At 41.4% G+C, this 22,909-nt stretch overlaps 1 protein-coding gene across 2 annotated transcripts in view; it reads right to left on the bottom strand.

The window, feature by feature from the left end:
• The window catches only part of RELN (reelin), a 281,750-nt gene that overhangs the window by 49,443 nt on the left and 209,398 nt on the right, over positions 1-22,909 (bottom strand). For both annotated transcript variants that reach the window (XM_033161628.1, XM_033161629.1), the window contains 14 exons: positions 21,801-21,958; positions 20,575-20,782; positions 15,723-15,799; positions 11,755-11,913; positions 11,035-11,223; positions 10,664-10,937; positions 9,540-9,680; positions 9,255-9,432; positions 9,019-9,103; positions 8,142-8,324; positions 6,615-6,786; positions 6,338-6,440; positions 3,268-3,497; positions 884-1,104 (listed from right to left, as the gene is read on the bottom strand). In XM_033161628.1, the coding sequence (XP_033017519.1) occupies positions 884-1,104; positions 3,268-3,497; positions 6,338-6,440; positions 6,615-6,786; positions 8,142-8,324; positions 9,019-9,103; positions 9,255-9,432; positions 9,540-9,680; positions 10,664-10,937; positions 11,035-11,223; positions 11,755-11,913; positions 15,723-15,799; positions 20,575-20,782; positions 21,801-21,958 (2,378 nt within the window). The remainder of the gene's footprint in view (positions 1-883; positions 1,105-3,267; positions 3,498-6,337; positions 6,441-6,614; positions 6,787-8,141; positions 8,325-9,018; positions 9,104-9,254; positions 9,433-9,539; positions 9,681-10,663; positions 10,938-11,034; positions 11,224-11,754; positions 11,914-15,722; positions 15,800-20,574; positions 20,783-21,800; positions 21,959-22,909) is intronic.

Below are 22,909 nucleotides of genomic sequence, written 5' to 3'. Positions count from 1 at the left end.
CCACTTCAGAGCTAAAGTAATAATTCCAATTTCAAATGTCAACGCAAAAGTGCCACTCTGCCAACTCCACCAAGGCACTCTGTATAAGCTGTTTTTCTGCCTCTGCCGTGTAAACATAGCAAGTGGGCAGCTTTCTTCAGGGAATGTAGCGTAGCCTAATGGCTGAGAACAATTTGAGAAAAAAACTTGACAGGGTAATTCTATTCTGTTTGGAAGTCTGTTTTGATGGGCAGCCATTTGGGCTGAATTAGTTTTGGTTCTAGCTGGTTCCACTGCTGAAAAGAGGCTTGCAGGAGCATTTGTGTGGCCAGAATTTGTTGACAGTGAGGGCCTGCCCTTTATAATCTAAAAAGGCATGCAAATTAATATACTTGGGCTTCCTTTTAAGAGTGTACGCTTTCACTTTGAGGACTCATTCCCAAGTTACTCTCCTAATGAATTAAAACATAATCAAACATATAACACAAGGCGGAACAGATGCCATTCGCTGCCAGCCAAGAGAAGCTGCTGGAATCTGTCTCCAAGTACATTTGGACTTCCCTTCATTTGCCTAACTCTCTGGAAAGGTGAGTTTCTTGGCTGATATCTTCCCTGACATCTTCTTACCAGCTGTTGGGAAGAAAGGAAGCCACCTATTTGCTTGCTCGGCGGAAAGCAACAGCTGCCAGAGAGGATGGGAACAGAGCTTGAGCTGGTGCAGGATATGTGCACAGGAGTGGTAGGATCTAACTAGAACGCAACGTAGAGTGTCTCACTGAAGTAAATGGGACTAAAGTGTGCCAAGAAACTAAGAAGAAGTTGACTTTAACAAACCTTTAAATGGTTTGAGAGCACAAAATATTACCAAAAAAGGTAGAAACATAATAACGTCAAACAGAGGTACCTTCAAAATCATCCTTCAGAAAGTCGGGGTTCTTTGTGCTTATTCTACAGGTTGGTCCAGAATAGCCAGGATCACAGATGCACTTTGTCCCATTGACACAGCTGCCATGGCCATTACACATCTCCTCACACTGTGGCCCAATATACACATTGTCAATGGCCCAGGTCACAGGTTGAGATGCAGCAGGATAAAATCCCTGGTACCATCTGAATCTCACTAATCTGAAAGAAAGCAATGCCTTTATATTAGCTGCTCTTCTACTGCATTGCGTTTATATAAAGTCTAAAATACGCTCATGCTTTTATAGGCAAAGCAAAGCTTGTGGGATGCATCCAACCTGCCATTTCCATCCCAAAGCCCACCTAACCATGTGTTGATACCTTGCGTGAAATTGCAATATAAAAACCACGAAATACACCATACAATTAAGAATAAAAACAAACCAATAATTCCCCCCTCTCAAGGACTGGTTGAAGAGGAAAGTTTTTGCCTGGCGCCTAAAGGTGTATAATGAAGGCACCAGCCGAACTTCCCTGGTGAAATCATGCCACAAAAAAGGGAGCCACTGCAGAAAAGTCCTGTTCTCATGTTGGAACTAATGACATCAGCCAGGCACCCTCGCTGTATTGTTTTAGAAGTCTGCTAAAAACTTATTTCAGAAAGGCTTCCAAGACATATAATTTAGGTTTTGGTAATTGTTTTTCAACGTTTTACTGATCTTACCAGTTTTACTGCTAATTACTGTATTTTTCCGTGTATAAGACTAGGATTCCCCCCTAAAAAAAATAATGTCAAAAATTAGGGGGCATCTTATACATAGATACATCTCCCCCCATTGGGGTATCTGAGTCCCCAAAAATAGGGGGTGTCTTATACATGGCGGTGTCTTATAGATGGAAAAATACGGTATCTTATGTCTATTTCTTTTTTTGTGTGAAATTTAGCTGTGTTTTATTAATAGTTTTATTATGTATAGCACTCAGAGAGTTTGGTGACTAAATAGTTTGTCAAGCCTTCTGAATAAACAAATAATGCAAAAAAACAATAACACAATTGTGGATCCATGCTGAAGTGCAGACAAATAAGTTACATGCCACAGAATGGTATTCATCTGGGTCTCTTCTCCAGAAGGATTACTCCAGGAGTATAGAAATGCTTTGTGGTTTTGGGTTGGAACAGCAGGTATACACAGTTAAGGGCTTTCCAGACATTCAGATGTTAACAATAATCAAAGATGCATGCACATATTTAAAAATTAAATCTTTCATTTAATTATTCAACATCAGGTTTTTTTTCAGACTTTGTTCCAGTTCCTCATATATGATCATATGAGCTGCTGTATTTGTCTACCAAATATGAGGTCACTCGCCCAGTGGGAACGCTTTCTCCCTGTGGCAATCTCAAAGCTGGTTATCACGATATGCTTTAAAGACACAGGATGTTTCATATGAGTGTCTCCAGTTGCCAAAAATTATCCCCAATATCCTGAGTGATACATGCACCACGGTTCTGAGACAAGTCTATGGCTTTCGTAAGTTTTATCATTCACATGAATTGGACTAGTTACAGGTAGGTAGCCGTGTTGGTCTGCCATAGTCAAAACAAAACAAACAAACAAAAAATTCCTTCCAGTAGCACCTTAGAGACCAGCTAAGTTTGTTCTTGGTATGAGCTTTCGTGTGCATGCACACTTCTTCAGATACACGAAAGCTCATACCAAGAACAAACTTAGTTGGTCCCTAAGGTGCTACTGGAAGGATTTTTATTTTATTTTTTATTTTGTTATGAATTGGACTGCAATTCAAACATGACATCTCCACGGCATTTCAGGCTTGATTCAGAGTTTCTTATATCTTTAAAATATAATGTAAGAAACATATGTAATGTATAAACTGTGTGTCATCAGCATAGTAATGACACCTTGCTCCCAACTCTTAATGACTGCTCCCAACAGCCTCATGTAGATGTTAAATAGCACTGGGGGGCAGATAAGTACCCTGTGCACAGGGTACCGAGGAGCTGGGAGCCGAGGAACACTCATCCAGTGTGGCCCTGAATATAAAAACGGAACCATCATAATATGGTGCTTCCAATACATATCCGACTGAATTGGTCCAGGAGAACACCATAGCCAATGGTATCAAAAGCTGCTGAGAGACTGAGCAGAAGTTAACGATGTCACATTCCCCTGTCCCTCTCACAATAAAAGGTCATCCATCAGGGTGATGTTTTTCTTGCTTTGTAAACCACCTGGAAGCCACCTGGGCATTAAGCGGTATATAAATGTACAAATCATCAGCCAGTCTTTGTGTACTAAAGAGCGGTAGTGCAGAAAAACGGATATAAAGAGAAAAGCTAGGTGAGCAGCGGCGTCAAGTACTTACCCGCAAAGGTGTAGCTTTCCAAAGTGGATGACTTCTCTTCTCCATCCCTGGGTCGTTCCGGCATAATAAGTGCTGCTTGGATGATGCTCTGTAGAGCATAGAGAACTGAGGTAGCTGCTGCTACTATAACATAAAGGAAGAAGCAGGTGCCAGGTTGCCCCCAAATCTCGGGAGAATTCAAGTTTCACTGGGTCAGCAGATGAGCTATCAGTGGTGCATCCAATATTAATCTGAAGTAGAATAAAACAAAACCTAGAAGATTGCATGGCCTACATTTATGGATGCTTTGCCACTAGCCAAACCTATAAAAAGGGTGAGTCCCTGGGCCAGAGGTTCAGAAGGGACTGTGTCTCCTGGTGTTCCCACTTTGGGAAACACTGCTCTAGGGTATCTGGTGTGCTGGGAACAGAGCCTTGAAGCAGCAGTTCACACCAAGGAAGAAATGTACTGTTATTAACAGAGGGAAATCAGCCAGAGGGCTTATGGCACTACTGAGTCTTCTTTTCTAGCTCGTCTTTGCCCTGTGCCATTCAGGTCTCTGGCCTGGCAGAAATGTTAATACTGGCAGAGTAGGTAGAATTCTTGATCTCTGCAGCTGTCAACACCCACAGACCAGAGACATCATCCCAAGTGCTCAACCATCATAATGGGGGATGAAGTTACAACATGAGTACTACCTTCGCAGGGACCAGACGTGATGTATGTAAGTAATTGCCCTCCCATTGACTCCAATGGGAGGCAGTTAAATGAATTCCACTCTCCTGGTGCTATACTTTATCTATCCCTCTCCTGAGCAAGGGATGGCTTGGATGCAATGGAACTGGACATTTCCCAGCCACAGCTTTAGCAAAGAAAAACAATAGTTCCGTGTGTAAGGGCAAAATCATGCAAAGCCAGGAACCCTGAGAACTGCCCATCTCCCCACAAGGTGGAGGGCTGCTTACCCCCCTTACTCTGGGAAGGATGTGTGATGGCTCTGAAGGCTTCTCAGGGACCTTCAATGACCTTTCCAGAGCCTGGTAAGCAAGGAAAACCCACTGGGTGTGTGGGCGGGGGAGGGAGCGGACGGGGAGATAAATAAATAAATGGGGAATAGGAAAAGGCTAAGGTTGCAATCGTGTACGTAAAGTGAGATTAAGTTATGAGCCCATTGTACTGGAAAAATGTCCACTTTGTTCTCACCATCCCTCTGAGCTCCTTGAGGGAAGAGGGAGATATAAATGTGTCTGATAAACAGATAGATGAATAAATAATGTACTGAACTAAATAGGAAACGAAACTATTTACGGTTGAAAATGTTAAATACTGAATATTAATCAGCATAATGCACATTAGTTTTCCATAACTAGGTCAAACACCTACTGATCTGGAATCCAAGGGGCATGGTACAGCGGATCAAGTTCTTTGAATCCAGGAGTGTGGAATGGCAACTTTTACTGCATTATGCATAATGACTTCATGTTTATCAGCCTGTTCCAAGACCTCAGCTGAAGACATTTAATTTTTATAAAAGCAAAATGCCTTCGCCAGATGCCAAGATGTGTGTGCAGGTCTTATGGGGTAAGCGCACTGAAGAGTCATTCATGTCTGAATGTGACCTCCAAGGCATTTGTTGAACAAGCTTTTAATCTATATTTTAAAACAGAAAACAGTTTGCATTCTATATATTATTAATTAGTTGTCATGACAAATTGGAATGTGCATGAATACACAGCCAAAGCAAATTTTCTAGGAATACACAAGGCGTAGCTGTATACAAATAAATGTGTGTAACCAGAGCTGTTTATAATGGCAATGGTGTCCATCTGAGAGGCACCAGAATTTAGTTCTGCCAAGTTCCGGCTGAAATAAAGCCCTGTGGGAAACGGACTTCAGAAATATACGTTTTGACGAGCATGAGAATGGTGCTTCTCCCATCCATTTATAATGCATACAAATATAATGACATAAATAGAGTGCACATTTCTTTGCCCCACAATATCAAACAATGTGGAATGGGAAATACAAAATTAGGTGGTAAAACTAGACACACACAAACACACTTGTTCCCTTTATGGAAATTGTCTTCTTGCGCTTTTATAGGCTTGGATCCAGAGAAGCACCTCACACACCTGAAGGGTACCTCCACCCCTCCAGCCTAGCTTTCTGTGCAGTTCTGTGTTTCATATGAATCCACTCAAGAGGGTCTCCTGAACATCAGGAGAGGCTTTTCAGGGAGTTTAGGAGAGGGCTACCAGGGACAGTCACCCTATGCCCACCCATTCCACCGGTGCCTCTCCAGATCCAAACTATGTTTTGTTCGTGTGTCTATATGCAAGGACGGACCTACACTTTTGGGGTCCTGAAGCTTGAACTGTTATGGGGCTCCCTTTGCAATCAGCAACAAGGTCTGGGTAACCACTGCTATCTTCTTCAATGGGGTTGTTCCATGACAGATCACCAAACCTTTACAACATCTCTGCTACTGACTCCCCAACTTTGGGATTGTTGAAATATAAACCAAAAGTTTTTTTAAAAAAATTTAAATATCAATTTGAGTTGTGCAACTCAAATTGGGTCTACTGGACTCAAAAAATTTAAGCAGTGTGGACTAAATTCACTCCAGCATTAGGGGCCCTGAAGCTTAAGTTTCATTAGTTTCATAGTAGATCTTCCCCTGTCTGTATGTAAAAAAGGGGGAAATGTACAATGAGATGACATCACAGCACCAGTAGGTTTTCTAATACATTGGACAGAACAAACTCAATATGGAAAGCCTTTTTTCATCTACATTCTCTTGCCATTCACAACTTTCACCATAAGGATACTGTAATGAACTAAATTAACTACAATATAAAACAAGGAATAATGGGTCAAAATATTACAAAGTTTAGGTGAATGCATACTATGAATATAATTCTTTCCTTATTTCTATATGGGATTGGACTAATTCTAGAGATTCACATAGATTACATTAACAGGATTCCCTCCACTACCCCTTAATAAAATATAAGAGAGGCAGGAAAACGCCAAAGCAAGACTAGCAATGACTAACGCTCAATAAGCAGGAGAAGAACATAATGATAAGTACCTCAAATTGGATTATGGTATTCTCATTCACGTTCAAATCCCTTGTAGTAATTGAATGTTCCCCAACTTCATTTGAAACAAATACCATAGCAGAATCTTCCTCCCTATTAAGAGAAACAAAAGTGATTATTCCATAGCTAGATTATTAACATACATTTTTATATGTTTATTTAATTTACGAGAGGATAGCATATTCCGCTTTTCTAGCATAAATGCACCACTATTAGTAAGTGAAACTTTCTTTTGGAATAGTCTTGGATATAGTTTATGATACGTACGGTGCTCCTTTTGAAGAATATGGACAATAAAGACCAATGTTGCCACCGGGATAGAAAAACCAATTGTCTTCCTTTGGACCAAAATCAAACGTATCCAGCAGGATTACGGGATTCTTAATGTTGCTTCCATCAATAATTAAATCATCTAGAATCCAGATTTCTTCTTTCTTACCTAGGAAAATAAACACCTTTGTTGCTACTGATTTAATTGTTCTAGAACAGGAGAAAATAATTACACGTTATTACAAGTTACCTCTAGGGTTGGAGGAATCTGTCAATTTCTGTTTCCCCTCAGTTTCTTATATTTCCTATCTTAAATGCAGTTCTCCACATTTCCACAGCAGGTTGCAAATTATTTTTAAATGACCTCATGAAAAATTCAGCAGCATTTTAGTGCAAATTTATCCCAATATACACTTGCTTGTATGCAGTTTTGCCTACAAAGGAATTTTCCCTCAAATAGTGCATTGTTTTTTCCCACCAATATATGCATATTATGGGCACTTCTTTTCACTAATATGCATTTTTGTACACATTAGTTGGAGAACTGCGTCACAAAATTCAAAGAAGTGTAAATGTCACAGTATATCTGTGTTTTGGTTTTCATATTATTTCGAAAAGGTTTGCTTTTAAATGTGAACTGAATTGAATTTGTTCCCCCATCCCAAGCCATCACTATGGTTAACCTGTTGTTTCCAAAAATGTATTAAGATGTTACCATGCGCCATAGTCTTCCTAGTAATAAACGTGGTACATATGGGTAATTGTAGCCTGGCATAAGGAGAAATCTTTAACTTATCCCTCTCTGTAAAATTTAAAAAAAAAACATGTCCAGTAGCACCTTAGAGACCAACTAAGTTTGTTCTTGGTATGAGCTTTTGTGTGCATGCACAAAAGCTCATACCAAGAACAAACTTAGTTGGTCTCTGAGGTGCTACTGGACAATTTTTTTTAATTTTTTAAATATATATTTCTACTGCATCAGAGCAACACGGCTATCTCCCTGAATCTTATCTCTCTCTCTGTTGGGTACATTAGATCAGGCACATCAAATTCATAACTAGTAACACCTCTTTGCTAGCCAGAGTCTTTGATGAGGTCTGCTAAGCAACCCTTTCATTGAGGACTGTGATTGGTTCCTGATGACCCTGGATCCCTATAATCAGTTTTGGGTTCCTGACAAAATGTGTAACCTTTTCTGCTCCTTGTTGCCTCTAGCTTTGTGTCTCACCCACTCACATTTGCCCATTTCCTGGATTGTCTTTCGTATATACAAGATAGGAATGTTTTGCTCATTTATTTATTCATTATAGGGATTTTTACTCCACCCTTAAAACAGTTCCCAGGGATGCTTTCAAAATACAGTAAGAATACAACAGATGTTGAAATTTAATGTTATAACATGCTGCAGGATTCCAGGCAATATACCAATAAATATAACAGAGCAGAAGCCCCATATAATCACACCATTTGAAATTAAGTAAAAATATACACAATTATATACGATTTTGGATTATTTCTCATCACCATTGTTATAAGGCTGCCATAGCCTGAATCGTGTGGCGTTGGTTCGTGCTGCATATGGAAGCGGGATGTTAATGAAGAGAACGTCCGTTGTTTGAGTAAAATAAAACTCATCTATCAGGTGCCAAGTGATGCCCCCATTGATGGAATACTGAAGCAGGACAGAATGAGACCTCTCTGGGGTACCTAGAACATGAGGGAGGAAATCATAACGACAATGTAAAAGTCACTGCGAGAATGAGCTGTTGGGCAGCATACTACGGTTACAGAGCTATGAATGAGGTTTCAAATTAAAACACAGTACAAGTAGATTTACAAAGAAACCCTAGTCTTGCTAATTTGCAAAACAAACAAACAAACAACCCACAGTAAAACAATATGAGCTACTAATCCAAGGCTTTTTAAGGGAGGGTCAAAGATCAAGAGGAGAACGGCAACATGCACTACTGGCCAAAAATGTTACTCCCAATCTCTTAGTCCAGGCATAGGCAAACTCAGCCCTCCAGATGTTTTGAGACTACAATTCCCATCATCCCTGACCACTGGTCTTGTTAGCTAGGGATGATGGGAGTTGTAGTCCCAAAACATCTGGAGGGCCGAGTTTGCCTATGTCTGTCTTAGAATGACACTTTTTCACTGTCGCTTATGGCTGCAGGTTTCTTGGCCGGGGGGGGGGGGGCGCTCCTAGAATATGGAGTTGCAGTCATTACCTGTGTAATGGACTGTAGCAAAATTTGCTAGTGGAAAACCAACCTGTGTTATTTTGATCACCAGTGCCTCTTTGGTTCTGCCCTCAAGAATGACAATAGCCAACGGATTACCCACAGTTTTTCAAGTTAGTAGCGATTATATTAATTACAGCAATATATCATTACCTTACCTTTGGCTAAGAATTTGAATGAAAACTGGATGTACATTGTATTAGTACAATCTAAATCTCTTGAAACAAGCATTCTCAGCCCTTCCTGCAACAAAGAATAGACAAGAAGCAGTTATTATTATTTTTCCTTTTTCAGCAGGGCAGATCAAGGATTTTTATAATTTAATCTTGCTATACAGTTTCAAGTAGGCACTGCAAAGACAATCAAAACGTTTTGAACAAGAATAACTTCTAACCCCTTTAAAGATGAGAGTAGTTCCAGATTTGATGGTGTCACCATTCAGGTTCCCTCTCTCAGCTCCATAGACTTCAGGCCAAAGGTCAGGATGAAGGTTGCCATTGAAGTCATCTTTCAGAACAGAAGGGAGGGGAGCAGCAGGGACACAGTAAGGGCCTCCAAAACCTCTGTCACACCTGAAAACAAATTGTGGGCGGTGGTTGGGAACAATATCCACTGACTAATGAGACATAATCTTTACATCACCAACAAGCAAAAAGGCATGAAACATGTATCTCCTTACACACAGCGGCCAGCATCGCAGATCCCGTGGCCTGAGCACATCCAAGGACATCCAGTGGCCAGGATGACATTATCAATAGCCCACATATCCCCACCAGGAGCATAATTATGCTGAATCCATCTGAAGCGTGTTCTGGGAGATCTGGGAATCGCAAACAAAAATAACAGTTCAGAGCGGTCCCGCTGCTATTGGAGAAAGAGGATCGGAAATTGCGGGGGGAGGGGGGACCTGTCAATTTCAGTTCTCCAAGTTTCTCACTTTCCAACCTCAAATGCAGTTCTCCACAACTTGCAGCAATTAGCGATATAAAAAAAGCTCCTTGTGAAAATTTATCAGCATCTTATTTCTTCTAATAAACACATTGTGGCCCTCCAAACCTTCAGAGAGGGACAACGAATGCACAAATGACAGTGTGCAGGGGGGAGGTGTCCCACTGCCTTTTGCTCTTGTGCCACTTACTTTTTCCTGTGGTCCCACCTGCTGCCACAATTATGTGCCCCTACCCACTCCCTCCCCCCAGGGGAATGTGCCTCTCCAGTCTGAAAGGGTTGCCTATGCCAGGACCACACTTATTTCTACAAAATCATATGCATATCTTTATAACACTCTTAAAAAAGAAAATCCAAAACAATAGTTAACTATCCCAAATTGTGCTTATATGAGGTGCCCTATATATCTGTGTGTGTGTGTGTGTGTGTGTGTGTGTGTGTGTGTGTGTATGTGTGTGTTAGCTTCCCACTTTCTGGCAACCTAACCTTTTGACTTTTAAAGCAATAGGAACACCAGAATTATGTTTATCGTCTCATCTCTTTCTCCTCTTTTGGTCATGGGATAATGACTTGCTTAGCTCTGAGGAAGATATGAGATGTGACCATTTGATTTAGCCAAAGCACAGTTACTTAAACCCTGAAGCATGAAGAAAAATGTCCTTTGCTCTAGGGTGGCCCTCTTTGTAAACAGTCCTGTGCATTAAAATAGGGTTTGTGGTTAAAAGCATCCTTAGGAATCAATCATTCACAGTTTCTGTTACGGCTACATGAAAAAATTGAGCTAAATTCTACACTTTCTTTCGCAGCAAAACAGTAAAGGGGTGGAGGAAGCCTGAATTAGACAGTAATTCTTACATCGTTGCAGTTGGGAGGTAGATGGTAACTCGCTTCCAGTTCTGAAATCTTTCAGAAGTGTATATTGAGCTCTCAGTGTAATGCTGACATCCTATCCTGGGAGGAACGCACTCTTCGGTCACCAAATGCCAGTCTCTCCCATTGTTTATGGAATACTGGAAGTAAATACTATGGGAATTGCTGAATGGCTTGCTACAGCCCATGTTCAGCTCAAACTGCATGAAGGTGGAATCAGACACATGGAAATCCCAAGTCTCAGCATAACGAGATTTTCCTAAAAAGAGTGCAAGGAAGAAAACCATTTTACTTAAAATTCATTTTTTTAAAAAGAAGCTGTAGTGTGTTTGCATTTTACTAAATGTGAGCCTTACCCGTATTTTCACTGAATATGAGAGCTGTATCCATAGAGAGGCAATCAATATCTACTTGACCCCCTTGGACCCTGTACCAGTTAGCTTGTAAATCGACAGAGCCATCAAATTTATCTTGAAAACCAGTCTGAGAGCTGTCATTCATTCCTACAAGGACATCATCCAAAGCCCATTGCGCTGAATGCTTCCCTACAAACAAACAGAAATATTTGGTCATTATTCCCCACACTTTATGTCGGGGGTGGGGTGGGGGGACTAATTTATGAGGCGGCTGGACCAGATGACTCTTGGAGGTTCTTCCAACTCTACGATTCTATGATATAGGTCTAGTGAAAAATCTTCATCCCAACTAAGAACTTGGTCTGTCTGAGTTGAGATAGCCAAGAAGGCAAAACAGAAGTAGAAAGGTTGGTGACAGTAGGAAAAGATATTTCATAATCAAAAGTGGGAATCCAGGGCACATGTGGCGATTCATTGTACAATTAATTCACTGTACAATTAAACATACTTGAAATAGTAAACAATGAACAAAATCAATTGGCCTTAAACATACGTACCCTAATATTTGAACACACCAGGGGTTTGTTTTGCCAGTGTTTGTAGAATAGACATGTTAATGTCCATTAAACAAAATTGTATCTTCCCTAGCCATTACTACGTCTTAAAAATTACATACTAAATTGTAATGATAAACGTTCATAATAGTGTTAAAACACATACCATGTTGAGGTTGCCACCATCGGAAAGCGGTGGCTGGTGTTTTAGCCTCACGAGGCAATTCTATTGATATAATCTGTGGTTCTAAGAAAGACATGAAGTCCAGTTCTCGCAGCAGATACCAGCTTATTCCATTGTCATTTGAATATTGAACTACAAGTCCTGCACATTAAGATGGAATACAGTAATTTAGTCAAAACCCTGCAGAAAACCTAGGATCAAAGGCCAGTCTTCACCAGCGGACACTGAAGACAAAATTAAAGCAACTCTTCCATAAATTCAAGGTATGCTTTGTGGCATAGATTGAATAACTGGATTTTTAAAAATTCTCTCCTTTAAAATGAAAACGTATGAGCTTCTACAGACTATGTTTATTTCTGATAGATCAGCACACTTATAAGCTTTTCAACAAAGATTTGGCTCCTATTAACCTGTTTCACAGAACTTGAAACTTTTCTGAACTCCTCTTGTCCCACTAAAAAATCAATTAATACAGACGTGTTTTGTTGAATTTGAATTGTGAATTTCAAAGGACGGCTGTGTTTCGGTTCGCATATTGTTTCGGACAGTGCAAATTAGGTAGGTTCACCTTCCTTCGTGAACTGAATTAAATTTATCCCGTATCCCTGCTTTCACATCAACAAAGCAGCAAGATTTCTTCCCTCACTCCAACATACTGCTGCAGAATTAGAGCAAGTGTAATAGTAATGCTGCAAGGGAAGCCTGCTGCCATAGCTCTTTAAAACAAATATCCTCTGCAAGTTTTCCAGTCAATAATTTATTATTGATAATGCTAATTTGAATTTAAATCCATAAGCGCTAATTAATACCTGCATCTCACTAGCGAGGCATCTATACTTCACAGATATGAGTACTCTGCAGAAGGATTTAGAGAGATTTACATTTGAAGTGGCAGCATAACACTGAGGCTGAGAGATGCCTGTGAGCTGGAAATCACATGGGGAGTAGGGGCTTTTGGGCATGAAGGTTTAAGAGTTATAGGCGAAGATGGGGTTAGTGCTGCATTTGTCTCTAAAGGATTGTTCCCATGGTGCATAATGGAGTCTAGCCTTTGGGACTAAGCACAAAATCACACAGAGACAATTTATAATCTACCATGCACACAATTTTGAGTTCATGCATAATTAGTCTTTTATCAGTGTATGGTCATATGCATAAAACCCATAAAAAACCAGAGGGGTACTGTTGTGATAACTTGGTTTGAGAATTAATAACCAAGCAGAATTAATAACACAGCAGCAGCCAAGAATCAATGCTTGAATTGCTTTTCAAGTAATGCAGTACTTTTTTCTGCCACGACAACAGAGAAATTGTGGCTTTTAAAACATTCTAATTTTCATTCTGTATGATGCTGATATGTTTGACCTATTTCTCCCTAAAGACAGGAGCTCTTTACCATGAAAAGTTAATGTTATAGTTCTACAATATTAATATGGAATATTCAGTGGCCCTCAAAGTGTAAAATCATACTAGGATGTCAACAGGCTCTGGTAGAGGATATTACAGGACACTGCTCTGCTTTTTGTAACGGAACTAAAAACTCACCCAGATGTTACTTTTACAATGAGGACAGGCGTCCCTGTGAACATCCAACTTCCTAGCCATTTTGTGAGGCTATAAAGTGAATTTCTTCCTCAATGGCAGCAGCTGGCAAAGAAACTCACAATATCATGGTCTTGTCTCATGTGGTCAAGGCCACTGTATAGTGAATTTTCTTGCAAGCGAGGAGAAAATGGTCTGTGAAAATGGAGCAGAGGGCTATCAATATCTGCTAGCCATGATGGCTCTGCTCTGCAACCACAGCTGGAGGCGGCAATGCTTCTGAATACCAGCTTCTGAAAACCACAGGAGAGGAGAGTTCTCATGTCCTCAAATCCTGCTTGCTGGATTCCCACAAGCATCTGGTTGGACACGGTGAGAACAGGATGCTGCAGCAGATGGACCTTGGGCCTGATCCTGCAGGCTCTTACTATGCTATTGTGCTATTCCTTCCTTACATAGTTCATTTGGCCTCAGAGTATGACTAACAGTAGGAAGGCTGCCACACAGATAACAATTCTCTGTGGTGAAAGCAATGTTTGTGCTCAGATTGTTTCACGTGAGGCTGTGCTGTGTGTTTGGAATGCTCAGAATCCAGTATTATTTGTTTCAGCTACACAGGCACAAAAAGAGAAAGAGGCTCAACCAAAGCAAAAACTGAGCAGTGTAAAAATTAAATATAAATGTTAGTATAAATAATACTTCCCCCAACTTCAGTTTTTATGAGGTGAATCAAGAGTAACTCCATTAACTGAAAGACCACAGAGTTTGAGACTCATATAGCTAGGAAATAAATGTACATTTATCTTTATGCCTACTTTGCCAAAATGCTCTCACACACTGGAACCATGTATGAGAAGGGTCAGGCCCAGAAGCCTGTCTCCCCCATAATACACTCTGGTTTACCACAGCCCGGCGCCAGCAAAATGCAGCCTAAGCTGTTGCAGTAGCTGGACATAGGAAGAGGTTAATTTCCTTCATGAGCATAAATCACCCCATGGGTGAGCTGATCACAGGTGCAAGGTCAACTCAGCCAGTTGCTGTGGTAATGGCCCAATTTTCCAACTATATCTGTGATTAATACATGGCAGCTGGTACAGTAGCTGTTCAGTGTTGTGCTTTGATTGTTTGAAGTTACTTAGAGCAACGGCAATACTTTGTATCTGTATATATCTGTACAGGCATCTCCCCACATGGGCACAACCGTGTCTATGCGTGGTGCTGGGAAATAAATAAATAAAACCAATTCTAACCTGAAATGGTGGGAGAGAGCTGGAAATTCCTATGTGGCTTGTGAAAAGACCCTCCCCAGAGCCCAAGGAGGATGTCAGTGAGCCAAAAGTATAGGAAAAAAGACTCCAAGGGTTCCAAAATGGCACACACAGGAGCTCTCACTGCTGCCACGCTACACTGCTGAACAGCTGTTGGGTAGGACGCTGCATGTACTGCAGTGGGCTCCCTACATAAGTGCATTTCGCTTATGTGTGAAGGGGTCCAGAATGTAATCCCTGTGTAAGTGGAGAGTTGCTTGTATCTGAAAAGCCTACAAGCTGGATCTTATTTTTCTCTGTGTACAGGTGACCCTCAGCTTATGCGGGGCTTATGTTCTGGGAGCAAAGTGTAAAGCAAAAACTGTGCATTGTCAGAACACATCGGGTTCAATTGCGGGTGGGGTTGCCAAAGTCTTTTTTTCCAGGACGCCCGTCCCCTTTTGCTTTAAATTATTTTGCCAATCACGAAAAGCTGAATGTGTGCAAGTTAATTGCACGTAAATTGCGAGTTACTCGTGTAACTTTGTCTGGAGCTGTTTTGCTGAGCCTGTTCCTTCTGCGACAGTAAAAGATTTGGACCTTACTCTGCTTCTGTGTGGTGACTGGTACTGCAAGCAAGATCCACACTTGCACTGTGTGTGCATCTTAGACCAGATTCCCAAAACAAGCATCCGCACATACAACTGTTATGTGCAATGGTGTTCATATGATCTGGAATCTCAATTGCACAAGATTCCAGATCGCATGGATGCCTTTGTGCATGCCCCAAAGCTTCCTCACTGCACCAACATCAGGAGGCATATCAGCTTGCATGACATAGAAGCCAGAATGGAAACTATTAAAAAGGATAGCATTAGGTTTCAACAGCAGTGGTTACTAGGGCAGGGAGTAGGATTAGCCCCTTCCCTAGTGTTTCATTGACTGTATCCCTTAGTGGCCAAGCCTCATTGATAGGGATCACACTCAGGTGTGAAATGTGTATCTGCCCCCCAAAAATCAAACTGATGGGCATTTTGCTAGGGTAAAATGAGTGACAAAATAATGGGTTTCCACATGTCTTTCACAAAAATTAAGACACAATATCAACAAGACAGTTTTAAATATGTAAAAACATACAACTAAATAAAAAATCAAGTTTACCTTCATTTCTGGCTCTGGGTTTGTTGCAGCCTGTGCCGATTGTTTTGCTTCCAATTTGTACATAAAACTGAACTAGCCTGTTAACAAAAATGTTGAACATTTCTTTTAGGGGGGGGGGGGAAACCACACACACAGCATAGTTAAAGCCTTAAGCAAGGGTTCCCAATTGGTGGTCTGTGGACCCCAGGAGATCCGCATAACCCACCCAGGGGGGCCTGTGGCACTGTTCACATAACAAAAAGTACCATAGAGATATCATATTTTCAAAAGTAGAGGGCCCATGGCTTAGCTTCTGAAAAACAGGGGTCCGCAGCACTTAGCTAATTGGGAACCATTGGCCCTAGAGGATAGTAATCAGACACATTTTCCTAGCACATGATTTCTCCTTAAATCGTAGTTTGCATAGACCTCTGTTTAGCTCTTCCTATTTAAAATTGCTTCAAATTTCTACTGGTCTGGGATGCCACAGGCTTTATGGGAAAGGACACATTTTAGGTGTTGCCACTAAACAGTAGTCTGATGCCCTTTACTCCTCTGGGGCCTCTGCCCCAATCCATTTTATTGGTATTAGAATTACTTAGCGACAGGAGTTCATTCCCTGTCTCACCTCTTCACATAGCTAGGAAATTGGCAGAGTTGGGGGGATGGGGGAGAGCAGCAGCTGGCGCAGGGGAGTGGGCTGGGCTTCAAAAGTTCATGTACTAAAACATAGCTCTTTTCCCTAAAATACGAACACACGGTTTTCAAACCTATCCTATAGTGAGGCTGCAATCATTTACGCAACCGGGAATAAGGAAGACCCACTGAACTCAATAGGACTTGTCTGCATTAAATGTCTACTCCAGAGAGGTGTTTAGAGCACATTGCATAGCGCCCACTCACACGTGGCACCAGGAAATAAATAAATAAATAATTCAGCCCGAACCCGGAAATGGTGGGAGAGAGCTGGAGAGTCCTTGTGGCTTGCAAGGAGATGTCCGTCCCCCCCCCCCCGAGCCCAAAGAGGACATCAGTGAGGGCAGAGGAAGCCCCAAATAGACCAGAGGCACAGTGGGGCTCTGTTCATGCTGCTCAGCCTCGCCGCCTAACAGCTGATTTGCCAGGTAGCACAGCAGCAGCTGCTTTCCCCAGCATTCTCCAGCCTCCTGCCAGCCTCAGAGCTTCAATTCTAGCTGTGGACGTTTCTGGATACAGTATTTTTTGGTACGGGTTGGAGAAAGAGCAGCAGAGAGGGCATTTTAAAAGTCCTTAGACTGAGGGTGCTCCCCCCCCCCTTTACGCGAATTCAGTTACGCGTGAGAGGGCCCAGAACGTAACCCTTGCCTAAGTGGGGGGATGCCTGTAATACAAAGGATACAAAAAATAGGTGATGGTCTTTTCTTGGACACAGTGATTTTTGTCACATGTTCTCCAGGGAGGTCAGTCCTTATGCCAACCTGTTTTCCGTTCTGCCTGGTGCAAAAGGGATCAGGTACCAAAGAAACCCATTTCCCTTTGTCCCCTTAATTTTTAAATGACTGTTTTGTGCCACTTCCCACTTCCCTGTTTTTCACAATTGTGCAAACGTCTGCCAACCTTTTAATTAGTAATTCATATTAATTAAAACATCGCACCGGGTTGCTTTGCTGGGGTTGGTTTTTTTTTGCTCAGTCATCTTATATCATCACTTTAATTTGTTTTGTTGTAATCAAGTAGAAATGGAAATTAACACAAATGTAGTTATAAACATGGAGATTGTGGTGAGCTGTGTCAAAGGGCAAGGTTTCATTTGGGGTTGCATCAAATGTTATATACCGTATATACTCGTGTATGAGCCAACTTTTTCAGCACATTTTTAATGCCGAAAAAACCTCCCTCGGCTTATATTCGAGTGAGGGTTTGCTGCCACTGCTCGTGCCGCTGCTGCTCTGCCAAGCGCGGCTCCTGTGCCTGCCTTTGCGAGCGGCAGAAGAGGAGGAACAAGCAGTCTAAAAGCAGGCCTTTTGGGCTGCTAGTGTTTCCTCCTCTGCCGCTGCTGCCACCAGCCTCTGCCTTTTGTATTTTTAAAGTTATTGTTGATACCATATTGTTTTTGTTGACCCTCTTTTCCACTTACAGAGCTAGTTTACTGTTTTTCTTTGAAATAAATATTCAAAAACGTTTAACCTACTGATGCCTCAATTAATGTAATTTTATTGGTATCTATTTTTATTTTTGAAATTTACCAGTACCTGCTGCATTTCCCACCCTAGGCTTATACTCGAGTCAATAAGTTTCCCCAGTTTTTTGTGGTAAAATCAGGTGCCTCGGCTTGTATTCAGGTCGGCTTATACTTGAGTATATAGGGTATTTTGTTTTAATAGTAATTTCCTCAGGGACTATTGATTAGACTTTGACCAATTTGTAAAAACTTGACTACCAACAATATGTCTGCATATTGCCCTTATGGAGTGAAATGATGCCTAGCTACAAATTTTGATTTAAATATGATTACAAAGCAAGCCAAGGGAGGTCCAGGTGGAGGGGTACAGATACGTTCTTTGGCACTGAATCAACCAATGCCTAAGCCCACCTTCTTGGATCAGCCAGGGAAGAAAATGGAGGGGAGCAACTTGTTCCATTGTTCTTTCTTCTGCATTTACAGCTATGTGGGGCAGGGGAGGGAGCTAGGTCAGGTTTTCAGCCACTTGGGGGGATATGTTGGAGAAACAAGAGGGCTTGGGACTCCAGCATATCCCTTTCCAGTCCCCACCACCACTGGAGCCCTGGCCGTGGCAGAGAGATGATGTTGGAGCTTGACGCTGCCTCAGCCAGAGGGTATCCAACTGTAGGTGAGCTCCTCTGACTCAACAACTGCCCCTCTGCAGCCCCTCAACTGCCCTCTCAGGATTTATTGCACTGCTTTCTTAATTTTCTTTTTTCAAATAAAGACTTTTAAAACTTTAGGAATAGAGAGATTTAGAAACAGAAAATACTTTTTGACAAGACTAGTCTATCTGTGGTGATTTAAGTCTGCAAGAGAGAGAGAGAGAGAGAGAGAGAGAGAGAGAGAGAGAGAGAGAGAGAGAGACTCTTCTGTGGTCATTAGCCACAGAATCTGCAGCACAGATGAAAGCTTAGGTAGTTACAGCTAACAAGCCAGATGTCATCTGCTGGGAAACAAAAAAACCATCCCTTTTGCCATGCTTATCTAGCCTTTGCAGCTGTCAGGTAGATCCCATATGTGGCTGCAGTGACTGATCAGACAGAGAACAAAATCATAAGTGAAAGCCATTAAGAATAGAATAAAATTTCGTCTGGACAGCCTATTGGCAGCCCACAAGACAAAAATGCTACAGGCAAAATTCTCAGCCATTCAAGAAAGGTAATGAGGTGACTGAGGACAGACCTGGAAAGAGTTTCTTCAGATAGGGCTGGAATGGTCCCCTGCCTGAAACCCCAGAGAGCCACTGGCAGTCAGTGTGGACTGGCAGTCAGAACTAGTGCTATGCAAGAAGCATCACAGTACTATGGGTGGGACAGAATGCACAGCCTGCTTAGGAAGGCTAATACAACCATCAGTACCCCAGGAACCTATTCATGCTGGAAATTTCATGTTGGAATGGAGGTATGTGAAATTGTACCACTAACAGTTGTATAGGATTTTGGCACCTGCATATTGTCATAGAGAGGTGTCATTAATAGGTCACTATTAAGGGGAAGAGTAGCTTGCTTTTATTGTTTTTTACAGAAAGACCTGGGTCTACAGGGTTTAAGGTGGGGAATGGACACAAAAAGTTGATGATGCAGAAGTTGGCCAGGTAGTCAACAGCAGTTCAGGTAGGACATCCTTTGTACCAAAATTAATTGGCCTTTCAATAGGACTATGTTACAGATGTAGCATTATTTCTAAATACAACTTTCTTCTCTGTTTCTATGATCATTACAGAATGTTGACCAATTGCACCAACACTCTGGAATCTGTACTCTAGTCTCCTCCTTTTTCCAACTTTTCCATGCACCATCATCAAGAGATTCCTTAAATGACATTTGTGCACCGCTGCAAACAAGGGCACAGAACAAAGCATTCTTGGTGGCTGTTCTACTGCAGCATGCATGGACATGAAGAGGTTTGCTAAACTCTGAGAATCATCCACACTGGTATTTAAAACAGACTGGGCTTAAGCAAGCTGAGCGTGATTTCACTGTATGTTTGAAAAGAAAGCACTTTGGTCTTCAAAATACACATTGAATGAAATATAACTGTCTGTTCTAAATATAGACAGAGTTTTTGTTCTGAATTTTAACAATTTATTTCACTTTGGCTCTGATGGTATACCCACTTCAGTAGCAGATGGCAGGGTAGGGCAGCAGTCTGTACCTAGCCTCCAGGCACATGGTCACTATTGCTTTCAGGGAGGGACAAGCCAGGTCAGTTCTATGCAAATGCACGGGTAGAGTTCATATAGTGATCCTGCTGGTGCGTTTGCATAGTGCTGACCTCCCTGTCTCCATGCCCTTCCAACTCTCCCTCCTGTTGCTGACAGGTGAGCTAAATGCCATTGCTCCACCATGTAGTACAAAAGCTAATTTTGAGCCTAAGTAACTTTATATCCCTCAAATTACTGTAACATCATCATCATCATCATCATTATTATTATTAATACCCCGCCCATCTGGCTGGGTTTCTCCAGCCACTCTGGGTGGTTTCCAACTGAATATTAAAATACAATAGTCTATTAAACATTAAAACCTTCCCTCTACATAAAAAACAGTTCTTCCAAATCCTTGATCGTTTGAGAAGTACTTGAAACTTGTTCATTTTTATGCAAAATTAATGGCAAAGTAAGGTCAGTATTGCCCACAGGTTTTAGAAGCAGAATATACAATTGACCTGATGGTTGTGGTGTCCAGAGGGACGGTTCTTGCTTCCCTTTTGCCAGGTCCATTGAAGTAAAGAGATTTTCCATCACTGAGTATTCCACAACCATTTCCAACTTGCCCTCCAGTTATCTTGTACCAGAGAGGGCTCAGCTTCCTCTCAAACCTGTCGAACATCTCACTGTGGTTAGGTACATTAGATACACAGGTTCCATGTGAGGCTTCAGATGGGGAAGAAAAAATATATGGGAGATTCTTTGTTGAAATAGTGCTGGGTAGTAAAGGTCAATAAACTGGCAAGAAGCATTACATCAATCACATGTATTAGTTTCTACTGCAAAAAGCTCAGGGGCGATGACATTTAGTCATTTTTGTAAACACCCCACTCTCCTGCTCCTTAAGTTTCTCTCTGACACCAATTCTCCCTCTAAAATGGAAGAAAGCCAAAATGAACACAAGGCATTGAAGTGTGTTGCAAGGAGGAGCAGGCGATGCTATTGTTCAATAATATTTTAACCTTTATTTGTTTGTTGTTGAGGACTCAGAAGAGAAGCCCAGCATTTTTTTCTGGGTACTTTTTTCTTTAGGAAAAGAAAAGAAGAAAAACACTGCAAACATAATTTTTTCACAGAAGCTTGTAAGAAGAACCACGTGATGCTATGGTCTAGCAAGCTGAATATATGTGAATACAGCCCTAGCTGGAAACTTGTACATAGAAGGCAGAGCTGGGCACACAATTCCATCCCTCATCCAGCTACGGAGCCTGCATGTGTGTAGTTCTCTTGTAAAAACTGTGCTAGTGAGCTGATCAGCTGTTTGGCAACAAGAGCAGGAGGCTGGATTTCTGTTCCCTCTCCTTGCCAAACAATCAGTCAGCCTCAATGCTGATTCTCCCAGATGCCTACATGCTGCACATAGATATAGCTGCTGTGTGCATGAAAAATTGGTTTCAGGCTCCACGCACTGCCAACAGTTACCAAATATAATGTTTAGTTCCCTCTTCCTTCCCCAAATATAAACACAGTCAACTGAATGAATGGAATGTTACGTATTGATATCCACAACAATTCTGTATAAACCAATGTCTTACCTGTATAACCCAAGTCACAAAAGCAGACTCCGGAGATACAGTCCCCGTTTAGTTCCCTCTTCCTTCCCCAAATATAAACACAGTCAACTGAATGAATGGAATGTTACGTATTGATATCCACAACAATTCTATATAAAACAATGTCTTACCTGTATAACCCAAGTCACAAAAGCAGACTCCGGAGATACAGTCCCCGTGCCCATTGCAATAGTTGGAACAAGGCTCTGATATGTATACCCCATCTAAGCCAAAAGGGGGTACACTCTTTTGTGAACTGCTCTCTTGGATCCAGCGGAATCTGGTTTTACTGTATGGATAGAAATATTGAAAGCAGAAAACTACATGGAATTCCAGAAAGATACGCCACGTTACACAAGCTCTCAAAGTAGATACCACATAGTAAGAAGAACTCTGTGATAACAGGAATAAATTTAGTCTTCAAAAAGATGTGCATGCATTGCTACTGCTATTAAAACATTTACCATGAGGCAACGGTCTGCAATGCCTTGCACAGAATGTAGACGTACATAGTGTTTATTTGTACATAGGTATATGCTTATATAACTAATATTAAACAAAACTTGTTGTAAATCATTAATATGATGGCAATCCAATTGAACTACATTAGTGCAGCAAGTCTAAATGCAGCCATTCATGAAACTAGGTGAAGCTGCAGTTTGTTTTTGTCTGATTCAGATAATCTTCCCACTGGGTGGAGTGATACTGGGCCTATGTGCCCGCCCACCCTGTCACTGGGTATGACTGCTTTGCCTCCATGCCTACAGTCTGAACTCATGTACTGGGCAGATATTAGATTTTATGTATTTAAGCCGTATGTAAGTCTAACACCAGTAGTCCAAATTGCACAACTGATTTGTCCTGCAAATAGCCCACGCTATTGACTGTATGTATGCTGGGCCTATGCAAACATTTTATCAGTATATGGATGTGCAGCATGCGCTAAAGTAGTACAGGCAGGCAAGTTCAATTCTGTACTCTGTACTCTGCACAAAGCTTCTCCTATGAGTCAATAATCCAAATTGGGCATGTGTGCCATGAAACTGGACGAGCCCAGAGAATGGTCAGTGGTGCAAGGTGCAGTATAATCCCTGAAGCTAAATATATGGTCCTGGCCAGCACGTGGCTGGGAAAACCAACTGTAAAATCTATGAGTATTTCTTTGAGACAAACATAATAAATAATTCCATAATGTATTAAAACTTGGAAGCAAATTCCATTGTTATTAATGGAACTTACT

The sequence above is a fragment of the Lacerta agilis genome, chromosome 10 (genome assembly GCF_009819535.1).
Source record: "Lacerta agilis isolate rLacAgi1 chromosome 10, rLacAgi1.pri, whole genome shotgun sequence".
Taxonomy (NCBI): Eukaryota; Metazoa; Chordata; class Lepidosauria; order Squamata; family Lacertidae; genus Lacerta; species Lacerta agilis.
This window is presented reverse-complemented; position numbering and strand designations above follow the sequence as displayed.